The sequence below is a fragment of the Lipotes vexillifer genome, unplaced genomic scaffold (assembly GCF_000442215.2).
Source record: "Lipotes vexillifer unplaced genomic scaffold, Lipotes_vexillifer_v1.1 scaffold268, whole genome shotgun sequence".
NCBI classification, from domain to species: Eukaryota; Metazoa; Chordata; class Mammalia; order Artiodactyla; family Lipotidae; genus Lipotes; species Lipotes vexillifer.
In genome coordinates this window covers 875,464-889,044 of record NW_006796561.1, presented here as the reverse complement: position 1 = coordinate 889,044, position 13,581 = coordinate 875,464, and the positions used below count along the sequence as shown (strand labels likewise).

At 39.5% G+C, this 13,581-nt stretch overlaps 1 protein-coding gene across 3 annotated transcripts in view; it reads left to right on the top strand.

Moving 5' to 3' along the window:
- Positions 1–818: 818 nt before the first annotated feature.
- Positions 819–13,581, top strand: part of LEO1 (LEO1 component of Paf1/RNA polymerase II complex) — a 48,185-nt gene continuing 35,422 nt past the window's right edge. For 2 of the 3 annotated variants that reach the window (XM_007468719.1, XM_007468718.1), the window contains exon 1: positions 819–929. In XM_007468719.1, the coding sequence (XP_007468781.1) occupies positions 872–929 (58 nt within the window). In that variant the 5' untranslated portion in view covers positions 819–871. The remainder of the gene's footprint in view (positions 930–13,581) is intronic. The other variant, XM_007468720.1, reaches the window with a different exon arrangement.

The window sequence follows — 13,581 nt, the reverse complement described above, 5'->3', positions numbered from 1 at the left end:
GAAATCTCAGACTGCATCTTAGTAATCAGTATTGTTTTGTGAATTATTTATTTCAATTTTATACATAAAAGTGTATACCCGGTTAGGATGGGACAATTTTGATGTTTGAGATACGCTGCTCTAAAGCTGCAGTTGTTAAAGAGTGGACCGAAGAAGACCCTTGTCCCCTTGTACGAGAGGCCCTCCCTTTCCCAATCACATACATACGTGTGTTAGGTCTGATTTTCTTCATAAGCTTCAACCAAAACCTTTCTCAAAAGATTGAATACAGAAGCAGGTATGAGAATTCATCTGTTTTCATTTGAGACAGACACTAAAGATATTTTCAAAACTAAAACAATTCGACTCAATTTTTTTTGGTTTTGTTTTAGAAAAAATACAGTCGGTTAAAAATTTTAAATGCTATTTATGTTAACCTGTTTATTTTTAAACGAGTTTTAAATTTTTCTGCCTTAATTACTATTACAGTAAATAGCAATAGATATAACCCACAGAAACAAAAGCACTTTGGAGTTTGCAACAATTTTAGAACCCCTGATCAATACGAAACAAAGGACTTCAGGCCTGACTCCTGGCAGCTTTTACACGGTCCCAGGCCCTCTAGGGAGCCCCCAACAGCGGCCCGCTCCACTGATACCCAGACCGGATGTACCCCGATGAGAATCCTCACGAATAAGAACAGATATTAACGAAAGGGCAGGGTTGCTGACGTAAGAGAGCCGAGAAGTGCAGCTTCACTGCGCACTTTATACTATGTAGCTGAAAAGCCTACTTTTAGCGAATCTTTGCGACACTGTCGCGTTTCGTCGGTTCCGTGCCGTAAAGACAGCGGTGGAGCCGCCCCCGGTGAAGACAGCTGACGTGCGCAGTAATGGCGGATATGGAGGACCTTTTTGGGAGCGACGCCGACAGCGATGCTGAGCGTAAAGGTGGGGTCAGCTGGGCTTGGGTGGAGGCGAGAGTGGCAGGGCTTCTGCGGCGGGAGCTCAACAGCGGTCCGGTTCCGGGTCTGCGAGCGCTCCGGCGCCGCAGGCGAGTGATGGCTCTTCCTGCTCTCCTGCCTTAGCTCCCCCTGCACTCCCGGCGGTGCCAGCCTCCCCACGTAGGGCGGGAATGAAGTGACAGAGGCAGAGTGTGTACCTCGAGGTTTTTGGTGTCCATGGAGCAAGCCGTGCCTGGGAGCGTGTGGAGCGAAGGGGGCGCGGGGCAGGGGTGGAGGCCGGGCGAGCCAGCGCAGCCGGAGGAGGAACCTTGGAGTCCTGCTCTGTCCTGCCTTGCACAGGCCAGCGCAGAGTAAGGGCTCTTGTGAATGAATGGAAATTAGGTGTTCGGGAACATGGGGATGGGCTGGGCGAATTTGCATAGGGGCTCAGAATGCCCTCTTGAATGAAACCAGAGCGTGGCGTGTTGGGGAGTTTGAGATGTCTGGGTGAGGAGATTGGGAAGGATACCGAGGTAGGGCTGCATGTAGGCGTTACACGCAGAAGATAATGTGTCGTCCGAGAGCCTGTGTAGAAACTAGAATTTCTTGAGTCGGTGGTATGAGATTGGGGAGCATAGGAGGTCTGTGTTTGGAGAGAAGGGATGAAGGATTTGATGCAGAAATGAATTAGTGAGTGTATGTTTATGGTGCAAGGAAGTCTTTCTGGCACAAAGAGTGGGTATGTGAGTTTGAAATACGAATAGGAGATATTTGAAGTCAGAAGGGGCCCAAGACCAAGTTCAGAATTCTTGCGAGTCCTCAGGCTCAAAGTAACGTAGTATCTACTTTTTTCCTTAGCATAGTGCATTATCGTGGTTGTTTTTTTCTTTCTCCAGCTTCAGTTTATTAATACTTTTTAGAGTATAGTTAAGGGAGCACCAGGTGGAAGTCTAGTGTGAGGGCTCTACCAGGATGGACATCCAGAATGTTCCTTCTAGTCAGGATGTCTGGAAGTATTGAGCCCAGTATATTCTTGTTCCACTCACTTTGCTGTTGTTTTCCTTTCCCCTTCATCTGTACTTGTCCGTATCCCATTAACCCTTCAAGGTACAGAACCATGTGAACCCTCCCGTGACTCACTTCCATGAAGTTGTTCATTCAGCATTTATAGATCCCCTGTCATGTTTCAGCTACTTTGCTAGATATAGGGGATATAATGATGAAAAGATTGTCCTCCCCCCGCCCGCCCTCAGCTTATGTCAGTGCTTAATGCATACTTGATAAATAATTGGGTGGGTAGAAGCAATAGTAGAGGTACCCTGCAGTGCTTTCCCATTGCAAACTCAGGGTATGGGGAAGTGATGTATGGAGATGGTTGCTTCTCTGGGCTTCATGTTTTACCTTCTTGTAAGTCTACTGCTGCATCTTTCTCGCTTACCATTAAATTATAGAACTCTCTAGGATTTACTTCCAAATCTGTGCTTGAAGGTTGCTGTTGGTCCTGAACTTAGGATGGATGTGGCAAGGTAACTCCTGTTATATCATCATATTTAATTATTTCCCTGGGCTAAGACAGACGTAGAAAATAACTACACTTGACAGATTTCTTGGTATAACAGTGGGTAGAATTCCTACTTAGGCCCAGTGTGTTTCTTTCATGTATAAATGTGCCAGGTCTTCTTTAATTTCTTTCAACAATGTTTTGTAGCTTTTATTGTATAAGTCCTGCACTTCCTAGGTTAAATTTGTTGCTAAGTATTTCATTTTGGATACTGTTGCAAGTGGAATTGTTTTCGTAATTTCATTTTTGGATTGTTAATTGCTAATGTATAGAAATACAGCTGATTTTTGTTTGCTAATTTTGTATCCTGCAACCATGTGTAATATATTAGCTCTAATAGTTGTTTGGGGTGTGTGTGTATTCTTTAGGATTTTCTACATATAAGATCATATCATCTGTGAGTAGAGATGGTTTTACTTCTTCCTTTCCAATTTGGATGCCTTTTATTTCTTTTTCTTGATTAATTACCCCAGCTAGAACTTTCTGTATAATGTTGAATAGAAGGGTGAGAGTGGACATCTTTGTCTTTTTCCTAATCTTTGGGAAAAAGCATCCATTTCTTTACCACTACATATGTTGTTAGCTGTGGGTTTTTTGTAGATGCCCTGTATTACGTTGAGATAATTACCTTCGATTCCTAGTTTGTTGAGTAGTTTTATCATGAATGGGTGTTGAATTTTGTCAAATGTCTCTTCTGCATCCATTACAATGATCAAAATTTTTTCCTTTATTAATATTGTGTTTCATTTTGATTTTTAGATGTTGAATCAGTCTTGTATTCCTAGGGTAAATTCCACTTGGTCATGGTGTATATCCTTTTAATATGTTGTTGGATTTGGTTTGCTAGTATTTTGATACTATTTTTGCATACATATTTATGAGGGATATTGGTCTGTGGTTTTCCTTTTCTGTGATTTTTCGTCTGGCTTTGGTATCGGGGTAATGCTGGCTTAGAATGTGTTAGGAAGTGTTCCCTTTACTCAAGTTTTTGGAAGAGTTTGAGAAGGATAGGGATTAATTCTTCTCTAAATGTTTGATAAGATTCACCAGTGAAGCCATCTTGTCCTGGCTTTTCTTTGTTGGAAACTTTTTGATTACTGATTCAAACTCTACTTGTTATAGGTCTATTCAGATTTTGTTTCATCTTGAGTCAGTTTTGGTAGATTGTGTATTTCTAGGAATTAATCCATTTCATCTAAATTATCTAATTGTTGGTATACAGTTGTTTATAGTGTTCTCTTTTAGTCTTATTTTCTGAAAAATTAGTAGTAAAATCCCCACTTCCATTCCTGATTTTAGTAATTTGAGGGGTTTTTTTTCCCCTTGGTCAGCCTAGCTAAAGGTGTGTCAATCCTAAGTTTTTAAATAACGAACTTTTTGTTTCATTGATTCTATTATTTTTTCTGTTCTTTATTTTATTTATCTCTGCTCTAATCTTTATTATTTTTTTTTCCTTCTGCTTGCTTTAAGTATAGTTTTCTTTTTCTAGTTCCTTAAAGTGAAAGGTCAGATTATCAGTTTGAGGTTTTTTTTGTGTGTGTGTGGTATGCGGGCCTCTCACTGTTGTGGCCTCCCCCGCCGCGGAGCACAGGCTTCGTCGGATGCGCAGGCCCAGCGGCCATGGCCCACGGGCGCAGCCGCTCCGCGGCATGCGGGATCCTCCCGGACCGGGACATGAACCCGCGCGCCCTGCATCAGCAGGCGGACTCTCAACCACTGCATCACCAGGGAAGCCCTGTTTTGTTTTTGAATGTATGTGTTTACAGCTACAAATTTCCTTTTTTAAAAAAATTTATTTATTTATTTATGGCTGCATTGGGTCTTCGTTGCGGTGCACGGGCTTCTCATTGCGGTGGCTTCTCTTGTTGCGGAGCATGGGCTCTAGGTGCACAGGCTTCAGTTGTTGTGGCTTGCGGGCTCTAGAGCACAGCCTCAGTAGTTGTGGTCGCTCCACGGCATGTGGGATCTTCCTGGACCAGGGATCGAACCCGTGTCCCCTGCATTGGCAGGCGGGTTCTTAACCACTGTGCCACCAGGGAAGCCCTACAAATTTCCTTTTTAGTACTGCTTTCCCTGCATCCCTTAAGTATTGGTAGGCTTTGTTATCATTTTCATTCATGTCAAATTATTTTCTAATTTCCCTTGTGATTTCTTCTTTGCACCCTTGATTGTTTGAGTGCATTGTTTAATTTCCACATATTTGTGAATTTTCCAGATTTTTTGCTGTGATTGATTTCAGTTTCATTCTGTTGTGGTCAGAGAACATACTTTGTATTATTTTAGTCTTTTCAAATTTGTTGAGATTTGTTTTGTGTCCTAAAATTATGGTCTGTCTTGGAGAATGTTGCATGTGCAGTTGGGAAGAATGTATATTCTACTGTTGAGTGGAGAGTTCTACTGATGTCTATTATGTCTGGTTGTTTTATAGCATTGTTCAAGTCCTCTGTTTCCTTACTGATCTTCTTTTTGTTCTGACCATTATTGAAAGTGGGGTATTTGAAGTTTCCAATTGTTACTGTTGAACTGTCTATTTCTTCCTTCAATTCTGTTGGTGTTTTTTTTTTCTTTTGGTGCATATATATATATATATTTTTTTATTGAAGTGTAGTTGATTTACAATGTTGTGTTAGTTTCTGGTGTACAGCACAGTGATTCAGTTATATATTATACATATATACATATATAGTACATATTTTTTTCATATTCTTTTCCATTATGATTTATTACAGGATATTGAATATAGTTCCCTGTGCTATGCAATAGGACCTTGTTGTTTATTCATTCTGTTGGGTTGGCCAAAAAGTTCGTTTGGTTAATGAATACATTTAATAAAGTTCTTCGTGAAAATGAAAAATGTGTGTTTTATTTTTACTTAAAACCGAATGAACTTTGTGGCCAACTCAGTGTATATAATAGTTTGCATCTGCTAGTCCCAAACTCTCAATCCAACCCTCTTCCACCCCCACTCCCCCTTCGCAACCACAGGTCTGTTCTCTATACCTGTGAGTCTTTTTCTGTTTCATAGATAAGTTCATTTGTGTCATATTTTATTTTTAATTTTTTTAATTTTTTTATTTAATTTTTTTTTTGTGGTACGTGGGCCTCTCACTGTTGTGATCTCTCCCGTTGCGGAGCACAGGCTCCGGACGCGCAGGCTCAGTGGCCATGGCTCACAGACCAGCCGCTCCGCGGCATGTGGGATCCTCCCAGACCGGGACACGAACCCGCGTCCCCTGCATCGGTAGGTGGACTCTCAACCACTGCGCCACCAGGGAAGCCCTGTGTCATATTTTAGATTCCACACATAAGTGATATCCTATGATATTTGTCTTTTTCTTTCTGACTTACTTCACTTAGTAGGATTATCTCTAGGTCCATCCATGTAGCTGCAAATGGCATTATTTCATTCTTTTTTTATATTCCATTGTGTATATATGTGTGTGTATATACATATATATGATATTTATATATATATCATATATATATATGTCTCTCACATCTTCTTTATCCATTCATCTATCTATGGACATTTAGGTTGTTTCCATGTCTTGGCTATTGTGAACAGTGCTGCTTTGAACATAGGAGTGCATCTGTCTTTTTGAATTATAGTTTTGTCCGGATATTTGACCAGGAGTAGCATTGCTGGATCATATGGCCACTCTGTTTTTAGTTTTCTGAGGAACCTCCATACTGTTCTCCATAGTGGCTGCACCAATGTACTTTCACACCAACAGTGTAGGAAGGTTTCCTTTCTCCACACCCTTTCCAGCATTTGTTATCTGTAGACTTTTTTTTTTTTTTTGCGCTATGCGGGCCTCTCACTGTTGTGGCCTCTCCCATTGCGGAGCACAGGCTCCGGACGCGCAGGCTCAGCGGCCATGGCTCAGCGGCCTAGCTGCTCCGCGGCATGTGGGATCTTCCCGGACCGGGGCACGAACCCGTGTCCCCTGCATCGGCAGGCAGACTCTCAACCACTGCGCCATCTGTAGCCTTTTTTAATGATGGCCATTCTGACTGTTGTGACGTGGTACCTCATTGTAGTTTTGATTTGCATTTCTCTAATAATTAGCCATGTTGTTGAGCATCTTTTCATGTTTCTGTTGGCCATCTGTATGTCATCTTTGGAGAAATATCTGTTTAGATCTTCTGCCCATTTTTTGATTGGGTTGTTTGTTTTTTTGTTATTGAGTTGTGAGAGCTATTGGTATATTTTGGAAGTTAAGCCCTTGTTGGTCACATCAATTGCAAATATTTTCTCCCAGTCTGTATGTTGTCTTTTCATTTTGCTTATGGTTTCCTTTGCTGTGCAAAAGCTTGTAAGTTTGATTAGGTCCCATTTGTTTACTTTTGCTTTTATTTCTATTGCCTTGGTAGACTGACCTAAGAAAACATTGGTACGATTTATGTCAGAATTTTTTGCCTGTGTTCTCTTCTAGGAGTTTTATGGTGTCATGTCTTATGTTTAAGTCTTTAAGCCATTTTGAGTTTATTTTTGTGTACGGTGTGAGGGTGTGTTGTAACTTCATTGATTTACATGCAGGTGCATATATGTTTTAAATTATATCTTCATGTTGGTTTGACCCTTTTATCATTTTATGATGTCCTTTTTTGTCTTTTGTAACAATTTTTCTTAAGACTTATTTTGCCTGATATTAGTATAACTACTAATATAGTTATACTATATAAACAGTATAACTGCTGTTATACTGTCCTGTAGACAGCATATAGATGGATCTTTTTTAAAAAAAATTATTTATTTATTTTTGGTTGCGTTGGGTCTTTGTTGGTGCATGCGGGCTTTCTCTAGTTTCAGGGAGCAGGGGCTATTCTTTGTTGCAGTGTGTCGACTTCTCATTGCGGTGGCTTCTCTTGTTGCAGAGCACGGACTCTAGGTGCATGGGCTTCAGTAGCTGTGCCTTGTGGGCTCTAGAGCGCAGGCTCAGTAATTATGATGCACAGGCTTAGTTGCTCCGCGGCATGTGGAATCTTCCCGGACCAGGGCTCGAACCTGTGTCCCCTGCATTGGCCAGTGGATTCTTAACCACTGAGCCACCAGGGAAGTCCCAGGATGGATCATTTTTAAAATTCATCCTGCCAATTTCTGCCTTTTCATTGGAGAAGTTGATTTATTTATGTTTAAAGTAATTACCAGTAAGGAAGGACTTCTGCCATTTTGATATTTGTGTTCTATGTCGTGTCTTTTTTGTTCCTCAATTATTCTTGTTACTGTCTTCCTTTATGACTGCTTTTTCTATAGTGTACTGTTGCGATTCTCGTTTCTTTGTCTGTATATTTTTAGTTTTAGTAACTTTCTTAATGGTTACTCTGGTGACTACAATTAATCTTAATTTCTAACAATCTAGTTTGTATTAATACCAACTTAATTTCAATAGTATACAAAAACTTTTTTTCTATATAGCTTCGTCCTCTCACCTTTTTATTGTTGTCACAAGTTATATCTTTATACACTGCCCAGTGATGTAGATTTATAATTATTGTTTTATACAGTTGTCTTTTAAATTAAATCTTATGAAAAAAGAGGAGTCACTAACTAGAAATTCATTAATACTGACCTTTATACTCACCTATTTAGTTACCTTTACTGGTGTTCTTTATTTCTTCTTGTGGATTCAAGTTACTGCCCATTGTCCTTTCATTTCGGCCTGAAGGACTCCCTTTAGCATTTCTTGTAGGGCACTGGCAACAAACTCTAAATTTGTTTTTATTGAGGTGAAATTTACATAACGTAAAATTTACCATCTTATTTTATTTTTATTAAGGTATAATTGACATACAACGTTAGTTCCATGTGTACAACATAATGATTTGATATTTATATATATTGTGAAATGATCACCACAGTAAGTCTAGTGAACATTTGTCACCATACCTTGTTACAGAATTTATTTTACTGTGATGAGAACTGTTAAAATCTGCTCTCTTAGCAACTTTCAGATATGCAATACAGTCTGTTAACTGTAGTCATCATGCTGTATATTACATCCCCATGACTTATTTTTTTTATAACTGGAAGTTTGTATCTTCTGACTCCCTTCACCCATTTTGCCCACCTCTCCTCCTTCCCTCAGTCTCTAACAACCACCAATTTATTCTCTGTATCTATGAGCTTTGTGTTTTTGTTTTTTTAGATCCCACATATAAGTGATATCATATATATGGTATTTGTCTTCCTCTGTCTGCTTATTCTACTTAGCATAATGCCCTCAAGATCCATCCATGTTGTTGTAAACAGCAAGATTTCCTTCCTTTTTTCTTTGGCTGTGCCACATGGCTTGTGGGATCTTAGTTCCCCAACCAGGGATCGAACCCGGGTCCCCTGCCATGGAAGTGCCCAGTCCTAACCACTGGACCACCAGGGAATTCCCAAGATTTCCTTCTTTTTTATGGTTGAATAATATTCCATTATATATATATGTCATATTTACAGTGGCATGAATAGTATTTTATTGTATATATACACCACATTTTCTTTGTCCATTTATCTCTAGATGCACACTTAGGTTGTTTCCATATCTTGACTGTTGTAAGTAATGCTGCAATGAACATAGACATGCATTTATCTTTTCAAATTAGTATTTCTGTGTTCTTTGGGTAAATACCCAGAAGTCGAATAGCTGGATCATATAGTAGTTCTGTTCTTTTTCTGAAGCATTTCCATAATGTTTTCCATAGTGACTGCAGCACTTTACAATCCCACCAATAATTACAAGTGTTCCCTTTTCTCCACATCCTCTCCAACACTTGTTACTTCTTGTCTTTTTGAAAATAGCCATTCTAACTGTGGTTTTGATTTTCATTTCTCTGATGAGTGATGTTGAGCATCTTTTTATTTACCTGTTGGCCATCTGTCTTTTTTAGGAAAGTGTCTATTCAGGTCTTCTGCCCATTTTTTAATTGTATTGTTTGTTTGTTTGCTATTGAATAGTATGAGTTCTTTACATATTTTGTATATTAACCCTTTATCAGATATATGATTTGCAAATATTTTATCTCATTCAGTAGGTTGCCTTTTCATTTTTGTTTTGTTTTGTTTTGTTTTGCGGTACACGGGCCTCTCACTGTTGTGGCCTCTCCCGTTGTGGAGCACAGGCTCCGGACGCACAGGCTCAGCGGCCATGGCTCACGGGCCCAGCCGCTCTGCGGCATGTGGGATCCTCCTGGACCGGAGCACGAACCCATGTCCCCTGCATCGGCAGGCGGACCCTCAACCACTGTGCCACCAGGGAAGCCCTGCCTTTTCATTTTGTTGATGGCTTCCTTTGCCGTGTAGAAGCTTTTTATTTTGATGTGTCACACTTGTTTATTTTTGCTTTAGTTGCCTTTGCTTTTGGTGTGAAATCCAAAAAACGATAACCAAGACCATGTCAAGGAGCTTACTGCCTGTTTTCTTCTAGGAGTTTTATGGTTTCAGGTCTAAAATTTAAGTCTAATCCATTTAGAGTTAAATTTTGTATATGGTGTAAGATAGTGGTCCAGTTTCATTCTTTTGCATATTGCTGTCCAGTTTTCCCAACACCATTTATTGAAGAGACTATCCTTTCCCCATTGTGTATTCTTGGCTTGGTTCCTTTGTTGTAAATTAATTGACCATATATGTGTGGGTTTATTTCCGAGCTCTTTATTCTGTTCCATTGATTTTTGTGTCTGTAATACAGTTTGAAATCAAGGGCATGATGCCTCCAGCTGTGTTCTTTTATCTCAAGATTGCTTTGGCTATTTGGGGTTTTTTTTGTTCCATACAAATTTTAGAGTTCTTTGTTCTATTTCTGTGAAAAAATACCATTGGAAGTTTTATAGGGATTGTGTTCAATATGTAGATTGCTTTGGGTAGTATGGACATTTTAACAGTATTGATTCTTCCAATCCATGAGCGTGGAATACCTTTCCATTTATTTGTATCTTCTTCAGTTTCTCTCATCAGTGTTTTCAGAGTACAGGTCTTTCACCTTTTTGGTTAAATTTATTCCTAAGTATTTTACTTTTTTTTGATAAATCGTAAATGGGATTGTTTTCTTAATTTCTCTTTCTTATAGCTCATTATTAGTGTATAGAATCACAACTGTATATTGATTTTGTATCCTGCAGCTTTATTGAATTTCTTTATTAGTTCTAACAGTTTTCTGGTGGAGTCTTTAGGATTTTCTGTATATAATATCATGTCATCTGCAAATAGTGACAGTTTTACTTCTTTTCAGTTTGGTTGCAGAATATGCCATTTTTTTCTTTCTCTAGTTGTGGCGCATGGGCTCCAAGATGCATGGACTCTGTAGTTTGCAGCATGCATGCTGTCTCATTGAGGCGCACGAGCTCGGTAGTTGTGGCGCGAGGGCTTAGTTGCCCTGTGGCATGTGGGATCTCAGTTCCCTGAGCAGGGATCATACCCGAGTCTCCTGTATTGGAAGGTGCATTCTTTACCACTGGACCACTGGGGAAGTCCCTGAATATGTCATTTTTAAGTGAACAATTTAGTGGTATTTAGTACCTTTAAAATGTTGTGTAGCCACTGTCTCTGTCTAGTTCTGAAACATTTTCATCACCTCAAAATAAAACGCCATACCCATTAAGTAGTTACTTGCCATTTGCTCCCTTTGCTAGGCCCCATGAACCATCAGTCTGCTTTCTGCATCTATGGATTTATCTATTCTGGACATTTCATACAAATGGAATCATAAAACATGTGGCTTTTTTTTTTTTTTTTTGCTGTGCCTCACGGCTTGTGGGATCTTAGTTCTCCTACCAGGGATTGAACCCGGGCCCTTGGCAGTGAGAATGTGGCGTCCTAACCACTGGACCACCAGGGAATTCCTAACATGTGGCCCTTTGTGTCTGATTTCTATCTCTTACCATCATGTTTTTGAAGTTCATCCACATTGTAGTATGTATCAGTACTTCATATCTTTTTAATGACTGAATAGTATTCCACTCTGTGTATATATCCCAATTTGTTTATCCAGCTGTTGATGGACATTGGGTTATTTCCATCTTTTGACTTTTAAATAGTGATGCTATTTGTGTACAAGTACTTGTGTGAGTGCCTGTTTTCAGTTCTTTTGGGTATATATGTAGGAGTGGAATTGCTGAGTCATATGGTAATTCTTTGTTTTACTTTTGAGAAACAACCAAACCATTTTTTATAGCAGCTGGACCATTTTAAATTACCACCAGCAGTGTTTGAGTGTTCTATTTCTTCATATCCTTGCCAATACTTATTTTACTTCCCCCCAACCCCGCTCTTTAAAATACAGCCATTGCTGTTGGTGTCTAGTGATATCTAATTGTGGTTTTGATTTCCATTTCCTAAAGGCTAATGATACTGAGCATCTTTTCATGTACTTGTTTCATTTGTGTAACTATGCAGAAATGTCTATTCAAGTCTATTGTCTATTTTTCAAATGGGTTTTTGTCTTTTGGTTGCAAACATTATATATTCTGGATACTGTACTGTAAGTATATACATATACTTGACAGATATATGGTTTGCAAATATTTTCTCCCATTCTGTAAGCTGTTTTTTCACTTTCTTGATAATGTCCTTTCTTGCATAAAAGCTTTTCATTTTGAGGGAATCCAATTTATCTTTTGTTGTTGTTGTTGCTCATAATTCCTTCATTTTTGCTGGATATAGAATTCTTGGTTGACAGTATTTCTTTCAGCACTTTGAATATTTCATACCACCGCCTCCTGGTTTTTATGGTTTCTAATGAGAAATCAGCTGTTATCCTTATGTATGGGACCTGTTGCTTTGCTGCTTTCAGGATTTTTTCTTTGTCTTAGACAGTTTGATAATGATGTGTCTAGATGTGGCTCTCTTTAACTTTATCCTACTTGGTATTTGTTGATCAACTTGTATGTGTACGTCGATGTCTTTCTTCAAATTTGGGAAGTTTTTGGCTATTATTTCTTCAAATACTCTTTCTGTCCCTTTCTCTTTTTTCTCTTCTTCTGGAACTCCCATTATGCGTAGATTGGTACACTTGCTGGTTTCTCACAAGTCTTTAGACTTTTCATTTTTCTTCATTCTTTTCTCTTTTTGTTCACCAGACTGGATAATCTCAGTTGATATATCTTTTTTTTTTTTGCGGTACACGGGCCTCTCACTGTTGTGGCCTCTCCTGTTGCGGAACACAGGCTCCGGACACACAGGCTCAGCAGCCATGGCTCACAGGCCCAGCTGCTCTGCGGCATGTGGGATCTTCCCGGACCAGGGCACGAACCCATGTCCCCTGCATCGGCAGGCGGACTCTCAACCACTGTGCCACCAGGGAAGCCCTCATTTGATGTATCTTAAAGTTTCCTGATTCTTTTTTCTTCCTACTCACATCTGCTGTTTAGTCCCTTTAGTGAATTTTTCATTTCAGTTATTGTACTTTCCAACTCCAGAATTTCTGTTCAGTTCTTTTTTTATAATATCTGTCTTTTTATTGATATTCTCTATTTCGTAAGACATCATTTTCATTGACTGGGCTTCTTCAGGGACATTGTGTAGCCTTTTTTCATATGTATGGGCCATGCTTCCTTCTTTCTTTGCAGGCCTTATAATTTTTTGTTGATATATGGACATTTTGAATATTATAATGTGGTTACTCAGGACAGCACTCTCTTTCCCCACCCCCCACCCCCAGCATTTTTTGTTGCTCTTTGTTGTAGTAGTTATTGTTTATTGACTCTTTTGAACTAATTTTGTAAAGTCTGCAGTCTTTGTTGTGTATAGCCACTAAAGTATCTGTTCCATTAGCTTAGTGGTCAGCTAGTGATTGGACAGAGATTTCCTTAAATGCCACAAAAAGAAACAAAAACAATAACGAAAAACTCCCAGTCTTTGCAGGTTGGCTCTGTGTGTGTGTTAGGGCATGCTTTCAACCCTCAACCAGGTTGTTTACAACCTGTCTTTGCCTTCATTTCCTGCTTGCACAGAGCCTGAAGGTCAGCTGAAAGTGAGAGCTTAGGGCCTTCTTGGTTCTTTCTTGAGCATGTGCACAGCCCTGGGCAAGTGCATGGCTTTTCAGGTCAGTAAGAATATGTGGGTGGTGTTTTTCCTTTCCTTTTCTTTTTTTTTTTCGTTTATTGTGGAAGCTTT